The sequence below is a fragment of the Odontomachus brunneus genome, unplaced genomic scaffold, assembly GCF_010583005.1.
Source record: "Odontomachus brunneus isolate Ranch 3 - 2012 unplaced genomic scaffold, Obru_v1 Obru_scaffold_109, whole genome shotgun sequence".
Lineage (NCBI taxonomy): Eukaryota > Metazoa > Arthropoda > Insecta > Hymenoptera > Formicidae > Odontomachus > Odontomachus brunneus.
This window is the reverse complement of record NW_022639559.1, coordinates 576,319-595,124: the sequence shown is the minus strand read 5'-3', so window position 1 is coordinate 595,124 and position 18,806 is coordinate 576,319. Positions and strand designations below refer to the sequence as shown.

At 32.6% G+C, this 18,806-nt stretch overlaps 1 protein-coding gene across 9 annotated transcripts in view; it reads right to left on the bottom strand.

Moving 5' to 3' along the window:
* The window catches only part of LOC116849243 (potassium/sodium hyperpolarization-activated cyclic nucleotide-gated channel 2), a 391,135-nt gene that overhangs the window by 193,392 nt on the left and 178,937 nt on the right, over positions 1–18,806 (bottom strand). For 5 of the 9 annotated variants that reach the window (XM_032826194.1, XM_032826189.1, XM_032826185.1 and 2 more), the window contains exon 6: positions 16,091–16,165. The exons of the other annotated variants lie outside the window; for them this stretch is intronic. In XM_032826194.1, the coding sequence (XP_032682085.1) occupies positions 16,091–16,165 (75 nt within the window). The remainder of the gene's footprint in view (positions 1–16,090; positions 16,166–18,806) is intronic. 9 annotated transcript variants of the gene reach the window in all.

Sequence of the window (18,806 nt, the reverse complement as noted above, 5' to 3'; positions counted from 1 at the left end):
CCGGGCGAAACTGTCAATGGGCATCGCTACCGACAACAACTGATCAATTTGAACCATGCATTGCTCGAAAAACGGCCAGAATGGGATACAAGACACGAACGAGTGATATTGCAGCACGACAACGCTCCATGCCATCGCACTTCCATTGTTCAGGACACCATCAAAACGCTGAAATGGGATCTGCTACCGCACCCGCCGTATTCACCAGATCTGGCCCCTTCCGATTATCACTTGTTCCGGTCGATGGCGCATGGCTTGGCTGGGCTACACTTGGCCAATTTCGAAGAAGTGCAAAATTGGTTTGATGAATGGTTTCGGTCCAAAGACGCATTGTTTTATCGTCGCGGTATTCATGTATTACCAGAGAGATGGCAAAAATGTGTAGCTAACGAAGGACGATACTTTGAATAAACCATTTTTTATATTTCTCTTGAAATTTTCCATTTTTCATTGATCAAAAAAACCCGGAAACTTAGTTGCGCACCTAGTACAAGCACACGATGGTTGACAGATTTCGCTCTCACAACCATCTGTCGCAACAAGCGTGATCATTCGTCAATCTTCTATTAGCAATTACTCAAAATCTAAACTTTAGATGAAATTTTGGTAAAAAAAAAATCGTTTTAGAATTCATTCAGGAATATGTTATTTCAAAGATAAAAAGTTGTTTCGGATCATTCTGTATATGCTTATACAGGATATCTCAGACTATCCTCCGTAATTTTTGTGGGAATGGATTGAGGTGAACATAAAAATCCTGTGTCGTTTTGCGATATTTGCAATAATAGTCAAAATATTAATTGTGAAAGAATTAAGGAAAAAGTGCGGGCTGATTGGTAAGAGGTGGAGTGCTCGAGCCGCTCAAGCTATAATGCGAGCCAGTAATGTAGCGTGCAAATGCTGGCGCGCGACGAAGAAGTACGACGATATAAGCACAAGCAGCAGTGCGTTATCCTTCCTCGCGTTAGGCTGAGTTCCCACTCACGCGTCGTGTCACCTATCGCGTCACGACGCGACGCGACGGAAGTTGAAGAATAACATCATTCTTATTCACATTGAACGCGTCGCGATGCGTCAATTCAATGCATGAGCAGACACAACATAACTTAATATCAACGATTTGTATGTGAGTCAGGATAAGTATATGAACCAAATAAATTAAATTGAGTTTGAGGACCAATTCAAACACAAATAGCAATCTACTCGTATCTTTCCCTCGTATCCCGCTTATGGCGTACCATAGGCAGTATTGCTTCGAGTATGTATATATTTCAGTGTACAAGACACATATTTTGGTTCATATTCTGAACTCAATTTTATTGATAAAAGTGGCTTAGAAGTTTAATTAGCTCAGAAGGTTTAAGATACTTTTATCGATAAAAGTGAGTTAAGAATATGGACCATAAATTGTTTATTTAAAATGTCGAGCAATAAGCGATGTGTCGCTTCAGAAGTCGCGTCATAAAATTACACAATAAAATGGGGTGATTTGATTGGTTTAACTCGTGACGCGACGGACGACGCGTCGCGTGACGCGCTAAGTAGGAACTCAGCCTTATCCTTCCTCGTGGCGCGCTATATTACTAGACAGCGCTACAGCTCGAGTGGCTCGAGTGCTCCTCCCTTTAAGACTTCTGGCCCCTTGCATTGTCTATCTCTTTTTAATGACATCAGAAACGAGAAAATGCATCCTAAAAATTTTTGCAAAATACGTTAAAATAAAAATATATATCCACAAAGTAACACTTGCACAAAATTGATTAAACAAATTTATAAGATATTCCATGTACTCCCCTTTTGCTCTAACTGTAATTTATCGTAAATTAACGTGACATACAATTCATCTTCTTAACCTATTTCTTCGCCTATTTCTATGTAACAAGGCACTTTGGCCCCATTAAGTACTATGATTATGTCCGGGGACGGGCAGACGTAATCAGCTCAAATAAACCGTCAATAAAAAACGGCACTGCTCCGATCCCGTATTCCATCTAACGAGTTGAGCGCCACCAGTATCACTAGTCGCCTAGGCGCATCCCGGCCGCGAGCCTACGCTTATAGTGAAATCTCCATCAACGCTACGATAAAAGAGGACCCCGCGAGGCTCACAGCACCGAGTTCGTCACCAATTTCCGACGAGACCAACACGGGAGTGTATCGTTGAGAACTCAGCCTGAAGAGAACGTGATCGAGATTCGACCGTCGCTCCAAAAGACACACCGTTCCGAGCAACAACGTGCCGCGGTTCGGTCGCCGCTCGCAGAGAACGCGTCGAGGATCGACCGTTACTCTAACCGCATTCCGCTCCTGACGACGACGTGCCGAGATTCGGCCGCCGCTCGCTCCTACAGAGAACGTGTTGTAAGAGTCGGAGAGAAAATTATATCGGAAGCCGGAGCGTCGTTAGGCCGGGACTCGAACCCGGGACCGGGTTTCGCTATCCGGACGACTGCTCTTTCCATTGAGTTACTCAAACTCCTGCTTCAATATATTTTCTCTCATCTTCTTATTATATGTTATTGTTTTGGTAATCTGGCGCGTGTTCCTCAGTCTATTTTCAAATCCTACAGTTCGGCCATCCTGAAATTACATTCGTCCCGAATGTGCTTTTATTAATTAACAACTAATTAATATTGAAACGACATTAACATTAAATTGAGTCAACCTCTTTGACTCCTTTTTTTCCTCACTATTAACACTAATTGAGTCAGCCTTTCCTGACTTTTTAATCTCACACAATTTTAACTCTAATCGAGTTAGCTTTCGCTGACTTCTTTTCTCTCACCATTTTAACACTAATTGAATCAGCCTTCCCTGACTTCTTTCTTTTCAAAATTAACACTAACATCGAATTACAATTCCCACAGATCAAGGCTTCACGAATCGTCGACCCCAACGACGTCGAACAAAAAGGGCGAACGCCGAGCTCGTCAACCACCCTGCGCGCCGTGCCTTGGCCCCGACGCACAGTGGTCCAAGATCCCAAATCCGTGGCCAAAATATGAAATCGTATTTCAATTTAGACAAAAGTTGATATCACTGATTACGAATCTGAGGTCAAAATGTCAAAAAACAAAATGGCGGATCTAAATTTAATGAATAATTTGCGTTATAGAAGCTTAAATGTTTATAAGTAGAGATAAATAAGTTAAAAATTAACTTGTGCTTATTATATTAACATTGGAATAAGAAAAAAATAATATAAAACTTCTAAAGGCAGGTAAAAGTACTAGAGTACTTAAGTACTCTATCCAGACATTGGTATATTTGCGTTATACGAGCTTATAATTTTCGCCATCTGAATTTTCGTCAAACATGTCCGAGCTTTTTTCCATTAGAGATAACTTTCGTCCTCTTGCAATTTCTATATTAGGTGGAATTAATAATTTTATAGCGTCTGGCAATAAAATTTTTAATTCTTTTTGTGGTAATTTTCGCAAACTTGCTATATATGGATCGGATATGATTATAAGCTGCAAAAACACATCCTCCATAGTTTTTGCTCGAGAGCACTTTCTCGAGAAATCTTCTCGAAACCTTTTTATATATTTGTTCATTGCTTCTTGAGTGTCTTCGGACATTTATCTAATCGGTAGTAAAACAGAGGCTACAATTTTTGGTCCGTAAATTAATACGATTCACGTCATTATTCACATCTTACACGCATGAGATACGTCAGAGACGTTCGTTATAATTACATTTATCATCCTAATGTCATCCAAAGCGCCTGACAAGATGACGTAGATAAACCAAAGCACAACACATATAACCGTTAGTACAAAATTCGACAATTTAAAAGAAAATTTGCTACCGCGTAAACACGAAAAGATCTTATGCAAATATATCTGCTTACTCAAAAATCATAACTCAAAAAAGTCAATATATAAGCGTTTGCTCGAAAAAAAGAACTAATGACTTAAGTAAGTAGAACTCCTCGTATTTCTGTTCGCTATTATTCCAACTTTTCTTCATCTCGTACACGTTTGTTCAAATTAATACCGAGGAAAACGAGTTTAATAACATTTAAACTAAGGTTACACAATTTTTAAATATTATAATCGAAACCGAGCAGGGTAAAAACGTGTTCATGCTTGCAAATCTATTCGTAAATCAATGGACGTGGTCAAGATTTCCTCTCCTGTCAGCTAAAGTGATCCTACAACTAAAGTGGCAGCTAGTGGTAGCTGATCTTTGTAAATTTTGTAGATAAAAGTATAAACTACAAACCTGAACAAGAAATTTAGTCGAATTTTGCAAGCTTATAACTTTTTGTCTATAAGTTAAAAATTTTCAGAGACACTTTAACCGTTTCTTTTCCGTAAGCAATATTGTCATTATATTATATTCAACCCGACAATTTTGGTTATTCCAATGCATATAAATATTCTACTGATTTCTAGGAACAGCTTCCATTTAGCAGAATTCAAATCGGTTAATGTTTATGAAAGTTAAACACTTTATGTATAAGTAGACCTTCGTTTTTTTACTAATGGACACGACACATGTTGTTCGAAAGAAGGCCAACTTTGAATTGAATAATAAACTTACGTATAAAAAATAAACACTTCTCTCCTTTGGTTTTTAATAGTCATTATCACTGTAGCAAAATCAATAATTGAAATCTCCTAAATCAAACTTATATTTTTGGGGTTTTGACCACGTTTTCAGGAAATTGGACCACTATGCGACAGCCGAGCCACACTTAACACCTCTCGTGTACCTCGCGTTCATACTCGACAAATACCTCTGTAAATACCGTGTAAATAGTAGTCTAAGAATAAAGCGTAATTAAACCAGCAACGCAGTACGTCTCTCTTGCCCCTCCTCCGCTTCGCTCTCCGCAACATGAATCCGGACTCCGGTAAGTCGATCCTGGCACTGCGAACGAGGTGATCTCGTTACATCTATTCAGATTAATTTACAATAAATTATTGATTGTTAGAGCAATAGAAAAGTACACAGAATATCTTACAAATTTGTTTAATTGATTGCAAGTATTACTTTATGGATATATATTTTCATTTTAACATGTTTTACAAGAATTTTTAGTATGTATTTTCTCGCTTCTGACATCATTTAAAAAAGATAGACAATACGAGAGGTTAGGAGCTTTAATCACTATCATTTAACTATAGCGTACTTTTTCCTTAATCTTTTACAATTAATATCTCGATCATTATTGTGAATATCACAAAACGATATATAATATATAACTGTTATATTTACCTCAATCCGTTCTACATTTTCACAAAAATTGCGGAGGAAAGTCTGGGACAATATAATAGATCTGTATAATAGCAATATTATACATATACATAATAATTATACTGTTGAGTGGAGAATTATTGATACCGTATAATATTATTGTTTTGGTGTTTATTGGGTTTCCAAATGAAATAATAAAAATTATTAAAATACGATCAATTTTACAAATTAGCAATTTATAAAAATATATGAAGTTGGTTCAATTATACTCACAGTACTTCAAGACGGACTGATTGTAGTTAATTTAATTATTATGTAGTTAGTTAAAGATTCTCTAGATATTCATTTTACTAATTCTTTAAGTGTTCTCCAAAAATAAATTCTCTATGAATTTCTCTATGAACTTATTCTCTATAACTCTTATTTATCTCTATGCTATCTGGGAACATAGTCAGTGCTCTAATTTTGCGTAAAGAAGAGATTACACACATTTATCCTTTTAGAGTTATGCTTACGTGGATATTGTATTTCGTCGATAAAGTTTTCAAAGCCCTTTACAATGCTCCTACCACCACCTTGCCCGCGTTTACACTTTCACCGATTTTCTTTAATTAATTTTTTCTTGCGACATCTTTTGTAAAACAACACATAACTTTTGCATTCAGTTTAATATGATCTCAATTCAACATATGTTGTTACACATTAATCGTGTTAATTATCAAACACCCTGTGTAATATTATAAAATAAAAGATACACGCGTACAGATACAAAAAGAAATCTATCCGTTTCGCTAAAACATTTAGGCACAAAATCAGTAAGTCATATTTTTATACAACAAGTGAAATTGTTATTATTGTTATTATATTGTTTATAGAAAGGAAGAGTCAACATAATGCGATTTTACAAACGCTAAATAAAAATGTAGAGAAGCAGTTATAATGACAAAAGTGTCATTTTTAACTGTTATTGTGACAATACCGAATAAATCCGCTGCGTATCTCTTCTTTGTTTTATTTGTTATCTTTTTCCTAGTTTTGTTAGTTTTTCCTATGGTTTTTCAATACGATTTTCTACCTTTGTACATTAGGCATTGTAAATATATTATAATGTTCTGTTTAAACTTGATACGTAAACAAGAATTAAAATGTAAATAAATAGCACGAGTTAGTGAACCAAATACAGAATGAAGAAGCAAAATTTTGAGGTCATGATAATACATCATAACTGGTTTATCGAACAGAAATATTTCAATTATATATTTCGATTATTTATTCTTGTCTTAATTACTTTCTTAAGAATACGAGTAGTCTTGTTAATTTAATTTCCAATCTTTAAACAGCGAGCTTTTCAAAACGCCTTTAATTACTTCTTACTGATGCAAAGGCAAACTAAAAAAATGAAAAATTGGCAATGTATCTAAATTGCCTCAATCATATGATATTGCAGATGTATTTTTTATTCGCTTTTTCATATCATTTTCATCAGCTTCATAGCTTCATAGATTTTGATAACATGAAAACGACAGAAATTGCCATACATCAGAGATAATAATTCCATAATTCAATAATGTTGACAGCAAATTCAAGCACAATCAATACATTTGTTTAAATTCAATTCTTCGCAACAAGAATCCTGTTTGACGAGAATTATAAGAAATTGCAACGAAGGAAGAACTAGAAAATGACGATCTAGTACATGATTAATTGATTCTTCTCTTTTTATTTTTTAGGGCGGTCCTCCTTTTAAAAAACGAGCATGGACAAAATGGGTTGAAGTTATCTGTATATCGTGGAAAGCATTTTTTTCGATACATAATGGATAATCAAGGATGAACCCCGTAATTGCAATCCGCCATGTGATTGTCGAACGAGTCTTAACACATTGCGTATGGCACAAATTCTGTTTTCCAGAGTACATACGTTATACGGAATGTCCCATTTTAATCAACGTATTTGAATATCTCTTAATCCTTAGAGTACCAAATATGTACTGTGGACGTACATATTTGATCAATAAAAAATATCGTCTGCGGACATATAAAGTAAGAGTAGTCAGACAAGTATTAACTATATGGAGCATTCAACTCCGCGCTGCTTTGTACATTAACGTTTAAACTATATGAGATATTGTGTTTGTGCGTGCGTGTGTGTGTGTGTGTGTGTGTGTGTGTGTGTGTGTGTATGTGGGTGTGGGTGTGTTGATATCTCATTTTTTCAAGGTTTTTCCGTTGCAAAGGTGACTTATTTTAAGAAAAAAAACAAAAAAACAATTTGACTTTTGGCTGTTCCATTAAAGTCATATCAAGGTTATTTTGAATTTTTAAATGTGGAATAATATACTTTTTCAATATAAATTGATTTCTCAGGTCAATCTATAAAAATATTGTAGTAAGTATAAAAGTTGTAAGTATAAATATTGTAGTCAGTATAAATATAAAAATATTGAGGTAAGATTATCAAAAAGTGAATACTTTATAAGATATTTTATATTTTATTCTAATATTTTTCAGTAAATGTAATGTAAATATTACGTAAAGTATCTACATTTCTCGATGATCTCATGGTCATCAAATAAAATTCATAAAATACTAGATCGTCATCTAATACTTTTGCATGTAGAATAACGGTATGAATCTTGAAATGATACTAATTTTTGCATATTGCTATCAATGTATTCACAAAATCTAATAGAATTGTTTTACGTATATTCACGTTTTTCCCATATCTATCAATTCCATCCATTCTTTTTATAAAAATGTATCCTTCTCGCAACCATAGAAAAATATGTCATTATTTTACTTTGTATAAAAAATATTCAAGTATGTTGATGAAAATGGGGCACTTCATATACACAACTATGTAAAAGTCTTCTCGGTGGAAATATATTACTCTTCTTCCGCGCTTTGACATTCATTAATTCTTCTGTTAAAACTCACTATAAGCTTTTCTGGATACTATGATAATAAACAACTAAACCAAATTCACTCATAAAAAGGCATGTGGAAACTTTTGAAAGTTTCGATGTTATCCCGAAATTATCAAAGTTATTTTTATTTCCTTTTTTAAACCGTAGAATTTATTTCTACGTACAATTGTAAGGAAATTGTTGGAAATTGTAAGGAAATTGTTGCAGAGAATTTGTTTTTGATAATTTAAATTGGTTAATATTTACGTAAATTGAAATTATTCATATTTACGTAATTAATTTTATTCGTTTGATGTTTGTCTTCGAGAAGTGAAAGATATAATACGAGATCTTAAATATATATCGGTGTAATATATGCTAAATAATACGCGTATTATTATGATATTTAATTATTTGAAATTTAGCATACCATCTGTATGCGATTATAAGGAAATGCATAAACGAAATATCTTTTAATCAGACCTCAACGTATAATTTACTAAATACAAAATATTCCGTGAGCCATACGTAATATGTTAAAATTAACAAATCGCGAGATACATATGCGCGCAAAGACGAGGAATTCTCAGCATTTTTTGCGATACGTACGCATAACCATTAATCTTTTAATGTTTATTAAAAATTTTCAATCGCTTTTTTTACTTTGTTTCTAGATATTTTTTTGCGTTTTGTCGAAAATTCAAAAAATTTACAAATATTGTTACTGTCTACTAATCAGTTATATGTCTACTAATCAGTGGTATATTAAATTGTCGAAATAAAATTATTTCGGAGTATCATAATCCTTTTCTCAAGTAATCAACAATTATAATACCGGTCCGTCCGGAAACAACATTTAACTACATTCTATTCCAACTAATAAAAATTTAATGCCAAAAATATATAATTATGCACTATTTATATATTCTTCGAAAACCTAATGTTGAAATGTTATATTATCTTTTATTTAGTTTAAAAAGAGATATTTGGGGAAAGGAGGAAGAAGGGCTAGTCAGCGGCTAGTCAGACCCTTTCTCTTTACCATACAAATAACAAATTATTCAATAAAATAAATATTGTAAACATGTCATAAGAAGACATTCACAAAATACAATTAATCGAGCGGATTTGTAAAATAATTGAAACACTTCTTTTTTGACAATCAATAAATAACCGTAAAATTAACATGACAGAATCAGGAGAAAGGAATAGATTAAAAAGATAAGTTATATGTCACATTCATTTTACAATTTAATTATAATTAATATAATTATAATTAAAAATAATATAATTTATTAAATGTTAGAACAAAAATGTTCGGACAATTTAATAAATCTGCTCGCTATTGACAATATTATTTTATGAATATGTATATTCTTTTATTTCATCGTATTCCGCAAGAATTTCTTGGCTTCTGACATCATCAATCAAAAGTTCCACGGCAAGCGGAACTAATTAGGTCCCTAAGGAACGTTAAGAGTCACTGTGAATAAATCAAAATTATTTTAATTTAACCTTTTTTGAGATATTGATACATGTATATGTAAGTTTATATACGTTCCATTTTTTGTTCATTAATTCAAATATATATACTACACATTATTGTGAATTAAATTCTACTACATAAAAAAGAGAAATCTTATAATTAAGAGATATCATATTTATGTCACTTTAAAATGAAATCAATTTTTTCTGATTTCTATAAATTCATTACTCAAGAGAAAAACACATAAATTCTATATACGTTCTGTTGAATAATTCGTTATCCATAAATGAAGAGCTGACTGATTGTTGTTACATGCCTCCTTCCCCCTGTTCCCCTAACAAAATTTCTAACTTTTTCTAGCAGATCAACGCTCTAGGAGAGTAAGATTTTTGTGTTTTTGAAGAACATATAAATAGTACGTAATTATATAAATTTAGCACTAAATTTTCGTTAGGTAAGAAGAAAAGTTTAGTTAGATAAATTTTAAGAAACGCGCGTTGCGTATCGTTAAAAATATATAGCAATTCTATATCTTGTAATGATCAAGAGATCAACGCTGACGACTGTAATTAAATGTGCGTTTATATTAGATAGTAGGACTGTTAAACGACCGCACGCTTTCGCGTGCACACTCTCCTTGCTCCTATTGTTAGGGGCCAGGACGGAATTTGAGGGTCCTGCTCCTTTATCATAGTTATATTGAACCATGAAAAAAATTGTGCGTAGGTTTTTTTCTCCATTATAAATCCTTGAAATAAATTAATTGGTTATCCATACTTATAAAGTATGGATTGATAAAACATATCTAGAACTCTCTTTTCGGTTCATAAATTACTTTCAATCTCGTTCGATTGCCACAAGATACATTTCACCAAAAAAACAATTGCTGATCGAATTATATGTCTACTTATTAATCTATATAATCAGAAAAAGAAAAGTCCTCAGTGGACTTTACTGAATCAGATAGTCGCGCACAAATGATGCGGACACAATTAGAATGGGTACACCAGAAGACAAATTCATCTCAATGTACAAGAATGAAATTTACACTATATCTCACCTTTGATATAAAGATAACATAAAGATAAATATAATAGTTAGCAGGAGCTTTAAGATTTAGTCAACGAAGGAAAGGAGAAACCCACATTGAATGTTGTTATCGGCAACGTCATACAAGATGGATTATCTTATAAAAAATTATTTGATAGTTTTATTATTTTTGGATAACTTTGAAAACTTTTCAATACATTATATATTTTTTAAAATATTGATGATCATTATAATAAATAATCCATCTTGTATAAACCTGCTTCCGAAAACAAATGAATGAAACATGGATACCTCGTACAAACACACGCGTGGATAGAGTCAAATACCGACGGCGAGGGCGCATAACATACTTTCAGTCCAGTCCTGGTGGCAGTTAAATATCAAGAAATGAAGAAAAAAACGAAATCACTTCTTCCTCGTTAAATCAGGCATATATTTAAACAACACGAAACAGCAAGCAACCAGATAGAACACAAATAAGGACCAACAAAAATAATCGGTACCTCGATTACTCACTAGGAATTTAATTCGGGAGACAGGACGAGGAAAGAAGGATTAAATCGACAAGAAACAAACGAAACTAGGAGCATACACTGAACACGGGCACATCGCCAAAAATTTTGGACAAATAGGGTCAATGTACACCTAACACTCACAGGCAGATCTACGGTTAGACCAACCAACTTTTTCGTCTATAGAGCGGCTCGTGTCGAATACCTTTGAAAAATTTGTTGTCGTACTCACTCTCGTTTTCCTCGCGCACGTAGTCTGAGAGCTTGTTTAAGAACATTCTCCGCTTTATTATCGCGTATTCGAATCTCTCGACATGACTGAATTCTTGATTTTTAATTATTACTCTAATCTCATAGGCTACTATTGTCAAGAAATGGTGTATTGCCATTATATATATATATATACATATATACATATATATATATATATATATATATATATATATATATATATACACATTATCGTTACATACATGCATACGTATCTAGATTATGCAAACCGCCTAGAGAGCACGTCGATAATCGCTATTGATTCGTATAACGTATAAGCGTACTTATATCTTGTCAAATCAGTGAAGACGACAATATAGCTTATGAGATTGGTAATAATTGAGAATCCAAAAATTCGTGGCACGGAATGCAACCGTTTCTTTATCATATGCGATAGACATATGCAATGACCATTTTCTTCCCGCGATTACGATTGAGCGAATAACGGGTGATCGAACGATCGTGAGCCAGTATTCGACACGACCAATTCACAATGACTATTCTGGCATCCAAACTCACGTTAATGATACCTAGCAGAACGAAACTTTCCAACAAAACCTGACAGAAACAAAATAGCATCTCATACCAAAAACCGTTCCCAAGAACTTTGGCGAGGAGTCAGCTATTCGATAAAACATGAATTTTAACAAGTAAGTAGTTAGTGAAAACATCATCATTATGAGGTTGTGTGGGTGTGTATCGTTATACATACATATATACAGATAATTCCATAATATGAGAGAAACTATTGCAAATCGATTCACTATTTGAAAAATATATTAACAGTTTACAAAAACATATGTCTGATTTGATCTTGTTTCCGTTTATTTTTTAAAAGTTATGAAAAAATTTTATGTATTTCAGTAATTCTTTTGATCAATTAATATAAGCATAATTAATTTTTACTTGTCTATCTCTAAAAATAATACTCAATATTTCATATGTACGATTTGTTGATTGTCGTTTAACTTTAAATCTGTTATTTTTCACTTCTGAAGTTGTGTAGTCCGCTGTTTACACAACATATATTGCCAGGATTAAAATATCCCGGCAATACATTCACTAAGTTCCCAAACAAATCCAAAGAATATTTGGATATGTAAACAAAATAAAGAAATTGATGATAAGACGTCACAAGTTTCATCACATCTTACATCGAGATGCAAGGTGATCATTTTGGACACTTGTTATAAAAATAAATGGATGCAATTTACTAAAAGAAAACTCTGTAACTTGCAAATAAGGTCAAATTAGACATATGCTTATATAAACTATTTACATATTATTTTGGATAAATGTTTAAATTAACAAAGCTAATTTCAATGACTTTGATATATGTTGCCAAGGTCTTAATTCTGAATAAGGATCTGAGTAAAGTAAGAATAAAAAACTAAGTAATTATACACAAAATGGCACAGCTGTATATGCATAATATAAGACTGTCTCAATCAATGAACATCTAAGAAAAAATCATCATGTTTATTTGCAGAGCATGTTCATTGTTCGAGACGGTTCTATGATCGTCATGTGCACATGCGACTATACCATTTTGTATATGATGGTCCTAATATTTGGTCAATGTTGGTGTCGCATCCTTCATAAATTTGTTTTCGATGTTACGTGAACATTCCAATTCATTTCTTCAGAACTTCTTTAGTAAAGGAATAAAATTTTGATTAACGCTAAGAAAACATTAAAATTTTAGCTGCCCCTCATTATTTGTCATAAAAAGTTATTTTAAAAGAAATTATTTCAAAATAAGTTTATGATATAAAATACCTAATTTTTGTAATTTTTTGTGTATCAGTAATGTAAATTCTTTAAACTGTGTGTGAGAACACAGTACACACGTATAGATGAAAGAGGGATTACACTGTCACTTTTGCATTTCCAAAAACCAAATTCTAACTTAACCTAATCTATATCGTGCATCTTTCGACAACGCAAATTATGTATTTTTCATTTAACTTCTTCTGTTAATAATTTTTTCATAAATAATGAGCGATGGCTCATTGTTTATTAAAAACTTCTTTAATATTACTCAGGATAATGACCTTGATAACAATATATGTATGAGGTCAAGATCATTGATCTAAGTCAAGGTTGACCTAGGCTAGGTTTATTAATTTAAACTTTATTTTCGAATGTTATATTAATATGTTAAGTAATTCTCATGTATTACAGGATATAAATACATATATAAATATACAGGGTAAATCATTTTAATACCCTAAAAATTTTTTCTATGTATGTTATGAAAAAATATTTCAGACAAGAGTTGTTTCACGCACTAAGGGGAAAATATAACAAAAATATTAGTTTAATCTTAAGTAACATTTTCAAAATCATGTCAGAAAAATCATCATAATTTCCTTGAGTAGGACCACACATGTACGTTTGCATTTTGCATAAATTATGTTAAGACTTTTCCAAAGCACTAGTTGTTTGCTATGTTATTTTAATTTATTAAAAGATGATAAATTTTTAAAATTATAGCGAGTAACCTACGCTTAGCGCCATCCAGAATCAACATGAACACGATAACTACTTGATCCCTTTTGTTGCACTAAAAATAATAGTCTTGCAATCATAATAAAAATAATTTAGATAATTATCTAGAAAATTTCTAGATAAAAATTATATAAAATAAACAAATAATTAGTAGATACCGCGATATCATATATATTCTATATTTAATCAATATGAATGACAAAAACAGAATTTGTATCTAAACTATTTGTGAAATTTAGCAAAAAAGTCTCTCAGTGGCACCCATCTAGATTAAAGCCAGTCATACTTCTTATAAAAATTGACTGTAATAAACAAAAAAACTAGGTACGAGAAACAAACGAATGTATAATCTTCACGCTCATCTAGATCGTTTATAGATATCGTTAGAATACTGCTGCTGTAAATTCTACATAACATAGACAAAGCAAATAGCAATAAATTTTAACTGTGACATTTAGAATTCTATCTGGATAAATTTTTTTTTGAATGAGTGCTTTTTTAATATTAATCCTTTTATCTCTCACATTTCAAAGGACTTAACATTACAAAAAATGTTAAAATAACATAATTAATAAAAATGTATTGCATTTTGTATAATATGGAAAGCTTTGTTGAATCTTTTACAATACACCTGCGATAATATTTGCTTCATGTTATCAATTGTAGTATTTTGAAGTACAATATCTTTTAATCGTAGATCCTCATAGAAAGAAATCGAATGGTGTAATAGCAGATAATATTGGTGTAATAGCAGATTATTCTATGGTTACTCTTTCAACCAACCATAGAAAGTAACGAATGTTACGCTAGCGTCTTAGAAAAATTAAACATCTGTCTTATTCATGTCATTAATGGTAGGCACAGCGCAAAGTATAGATTATTCACTATACTTAAAAAAATTCATAACTTTTTAACAGATTAGAGTAAAATAGCAAACAAAAATAGTGTTTCAAAAATATTTGAATATAAGCTATGCAAAAGTGGAAACAAGTGTATATGACTCTATTTAAAGAAATTATAATGACTTTCACTTTATCTGAAGAATACCATACAATTAAACTAATAGCTTTATTACATTTCCTCCTTAGTAAATGTATATATGCATGTATGAATATGGATATATTTTATGTGTATATATATGTGTATACATATACATATGTATGCATGTGTATATATATTTATACACATGCATGTACATATATATAGGTATGTGCGGGTACATATTTGTGTGTGTATAAATAGGCAAGCATCATTCTCTCCACTGATCGATACATATTGGATTCCTCTCTGCTAATATCGCATCCTCTAAACTCTGATCCATGTCATACGTCGCATCACCAGGACTACGGGGCTAACGGCAAGACTGATCAAGAGCTTATTCTACAAAAAATATTCTGCGCGATGGTTTGATTTTTTCTAAAAAAAATTACAATTACTAATTATATTCCATATATTGTGTCAAATAAAAAAATAAGTGCGACAATTCTTTACCGTTATATCGATTCTTGTTGGACAAGAAATATTTATTTTCAAATAAGCATTGCAAGTATTTCTTTTCAACATAGACCTTCACGGTTTTATTCTTCAATTCTGCAATCTCTTGATTTGAAATCAAGTGGTCATACAATGCGAATTGTAGATTTGGAATAAAATTATTACTCCATAAACTTTTCGTTCGGTTTATAATATTTAATTGGAAAGAGAGAAATCAAACTAGCCCTTTATTATTTCTTTTTATCTTGTGCTTTTTCCTCTATTCGACGATCGGTGCATTAACAAATTCCCGTTTTAAAAAAAGCTCTTGATCGGCTCTGCTATCTCACAAACTGGGTCTAAGTGTGTCGGGCGTGTTATGTGTGTAAACAAAAAGAAATTCCACGAACCGAAAGTTGTAATAAGTTACACGACAAGACTATGCACGTTCTCTAGGTAACTCAACGAAAACGAGAATATGATCAACGTAAACGACAATGGTAATCGGAACAATTGTAATCGCCGATAAGTGACAACGAAAAAAACGACAGTAGTAATATGAATAATCTAGCGCATATAGATATATTTATACGTAGAAACACTGAGTTTTGAGTTAACGAACGCTTGTATCAAGAAAGGGCAATTGGCCTTGGTTTCAGGGTTACTAGGCAGGCACACCTTGCTGGTTCGGTCTGGTTGGGGCGGTGTCGCCCGACGCTCGTAGTGCCTCTCCGGCTGTTGATAAAGGGGGATCTGCAAACCCATTCGGAAACGTGTTCTCGCAGTATGCCTAGTAGTCCATTTATACGCAGACTGCCCGGTAAATCATAATAAAACCGGCGATGAAGCGACTCTTTATCAGAAAAGAAGAGTCGAAAACGCGGAATTGTCTGTGGCGTTATTCTTTCTGTGAAATTTTACTTTTGAAGAAATCGTACCTGACGTCGTAATGTTTCGTAATATATTCGCGTTCTATTTAAGTATTGATTAAGATATTTGGAGACATTTGTCGTCACATATACATACGTCATACATTATTCAATTAACGCGTTATGATAGCGAATATATAACATGTAAGTAAGAAAGAATAATCTGAATAATCGAAAAAATCATATATAACATGTTACAGTATCGCTTTTTCTTTCAGTAACGTCTTTCTAACGTTTGTTAAAGCAAATTCGATAAAACGACATGAGATATGAGTTTGTTGAAGATTATTCAGATATAGAACAAGAAAAACGCAGAGGCATTATTAATTCGTTGATTCTCAAAATTGATTCTTTCGGAAACGAAATCTCGCATGATGAAAAATATTAATCCCGTATTCTCGATTGATTTATTTACGTGCGATCGTTTCTTCGTCGACCATATTACGATTTATTGGACGTCCTATATTTTGTTTTTTGTCTTATGTGCATATTGAGGGAGAGAAAAATGCAGAGGACTTATATGTGTGCATGTGTGTGTGCATACATATATTATATGCACACATATAAATGTATATACACACACACACAGAATGGGCCAAAAGTTCCGGGATCCCGTGATATCTTGAAAAATATAAGTTTTATAAAAAATGTATCAGATAAAAATAGGGTTTAAAAAGATCTATTTACTAAACTTAACAGTTTGACTTTGAGTGGCATCACAAAAATCAAAGCAAAGTCACCTTGAATTTTTTTTAATGGAATCCCCTATTGCATATTCTTATAGCTCTTCTTCAGACCTTTACAAAACACTATAATTTTATCTACTTTGAGTTAGTGTTGTCGAAGTTATCGAGCTTCTTATAGTAAGCTGTCTAGCTGGCGAAGGCAACATCGGAGAATGATCCAGCAAGACAAACATCGGAGAATGATTCAGCTAACAAAGGTAAGATCGGTAATTGTTCAGTCAACTAAGACAAGATCAGCATGATTCGATCTATTACGCATGCCTACATGATTCGAGCTATTATATATTTTCTGAGTGTATTATCATCAATTACCGATCTTGCCTTAGTTGGCTGAACAATTACCGATCTATATAGTATAGAAAAAAATGTGTATAAATAAAATATCACGATATGTGAAGCGGGCTATTATGTGGCAATAATAATTTTTGTCCAGACAAAAGAATTTCAGAGATCTTAAGATCACCTCCAATTTTTTTTAAATGGTATGCTATGTTTTTTTATTCTTAGTGCAACAGCGAATGTTTAGATGATATCAACGATTTATAATAAAATGCAACTAAAAAATAAAATAATAGTTTTTACCTTATAAGAAATGCTTGAAGTGATGTCCGTTTACATAAATACAAAACTGCAATTTTTGAATTCCTGAAGCATGTACAATTCTTAACACTTCCAGACTGATTGTCACACATAATGCAATAATTCGTTGCTTTATACCTTCTGATGTGGTCAGTATTTTTTAATATACAATTTTTTTATTATTCCTCATAGAAAAAAGTCTGAGCGATGTTATATCGTACAAACTATATCTACTCGTATTTTTCTGTAACATTTCTTTATTTTTTCTTTTTTTTTACGAAATAGTTTTTTTTTCTTTTTACGGAACGTATATGTTCTACAAGACATCTGACAATGAATAGAATGTGCAAAAGTAGAACTCGTCAACTAAACACAAAAATTTACTATTTTTTGTATATTTCGCAATATTGATAAATAAATTATTTACAGAATCTTAGCGGATAAATGAATAGGAAAGGATTTTGTAGGCATGACCTTCAAGGTGTTTGCAATGGGTTGACAATTTCCTAGCAATAACGTATAATGTATGATTATTAGGAACGTTACCGTTGTTAGAAAACTGACAATTCGAGACATTTTGGAAATTACGTCTATCAACTTCATCCAACCAATTCTTGCTCATTTACTATTATATATATTTTGATTCCTAAATAAATATTGCAAAATTTACAGATATTTTGCTTTGATATATTCTACCTGAGACACGAACATTGTTCCACTAATTTTCTACTAATTATGAGACACTAGACTCTTTTCTACAACCTTCCCATTTCTCCTCTCGTCTATTTATCTTTTTTTCTTATCTTTCTCCTTTCCCTGTCCACTCTCTCTTCTTTCTCTTCTCCAACTCCCTCTCTCCCTCCCCCCTCTCTCTCTCTATCTCGTTTCTCTCTTTCCTCTCTATTTCCTCTACTTCCTTCTCTCTTCTAAACTTATCTCTCCCTGTCCCATTTATCTGCTTACCTCTCTTTTCTCTCACTTCTTTCTACCCTCTTTTCTTATTCCCTCTCTCTCTTTACCCTTTCCCAAACTACTTTTTTTCTCTCCTCGTTTTCACCTCTTTTCTTTTTATATCTCCTTCCTTTCCCTCTCCCACACTTCTCTCTCTCTCTCTCTCTCTCTCTCTCTCTCTCTCTCTCT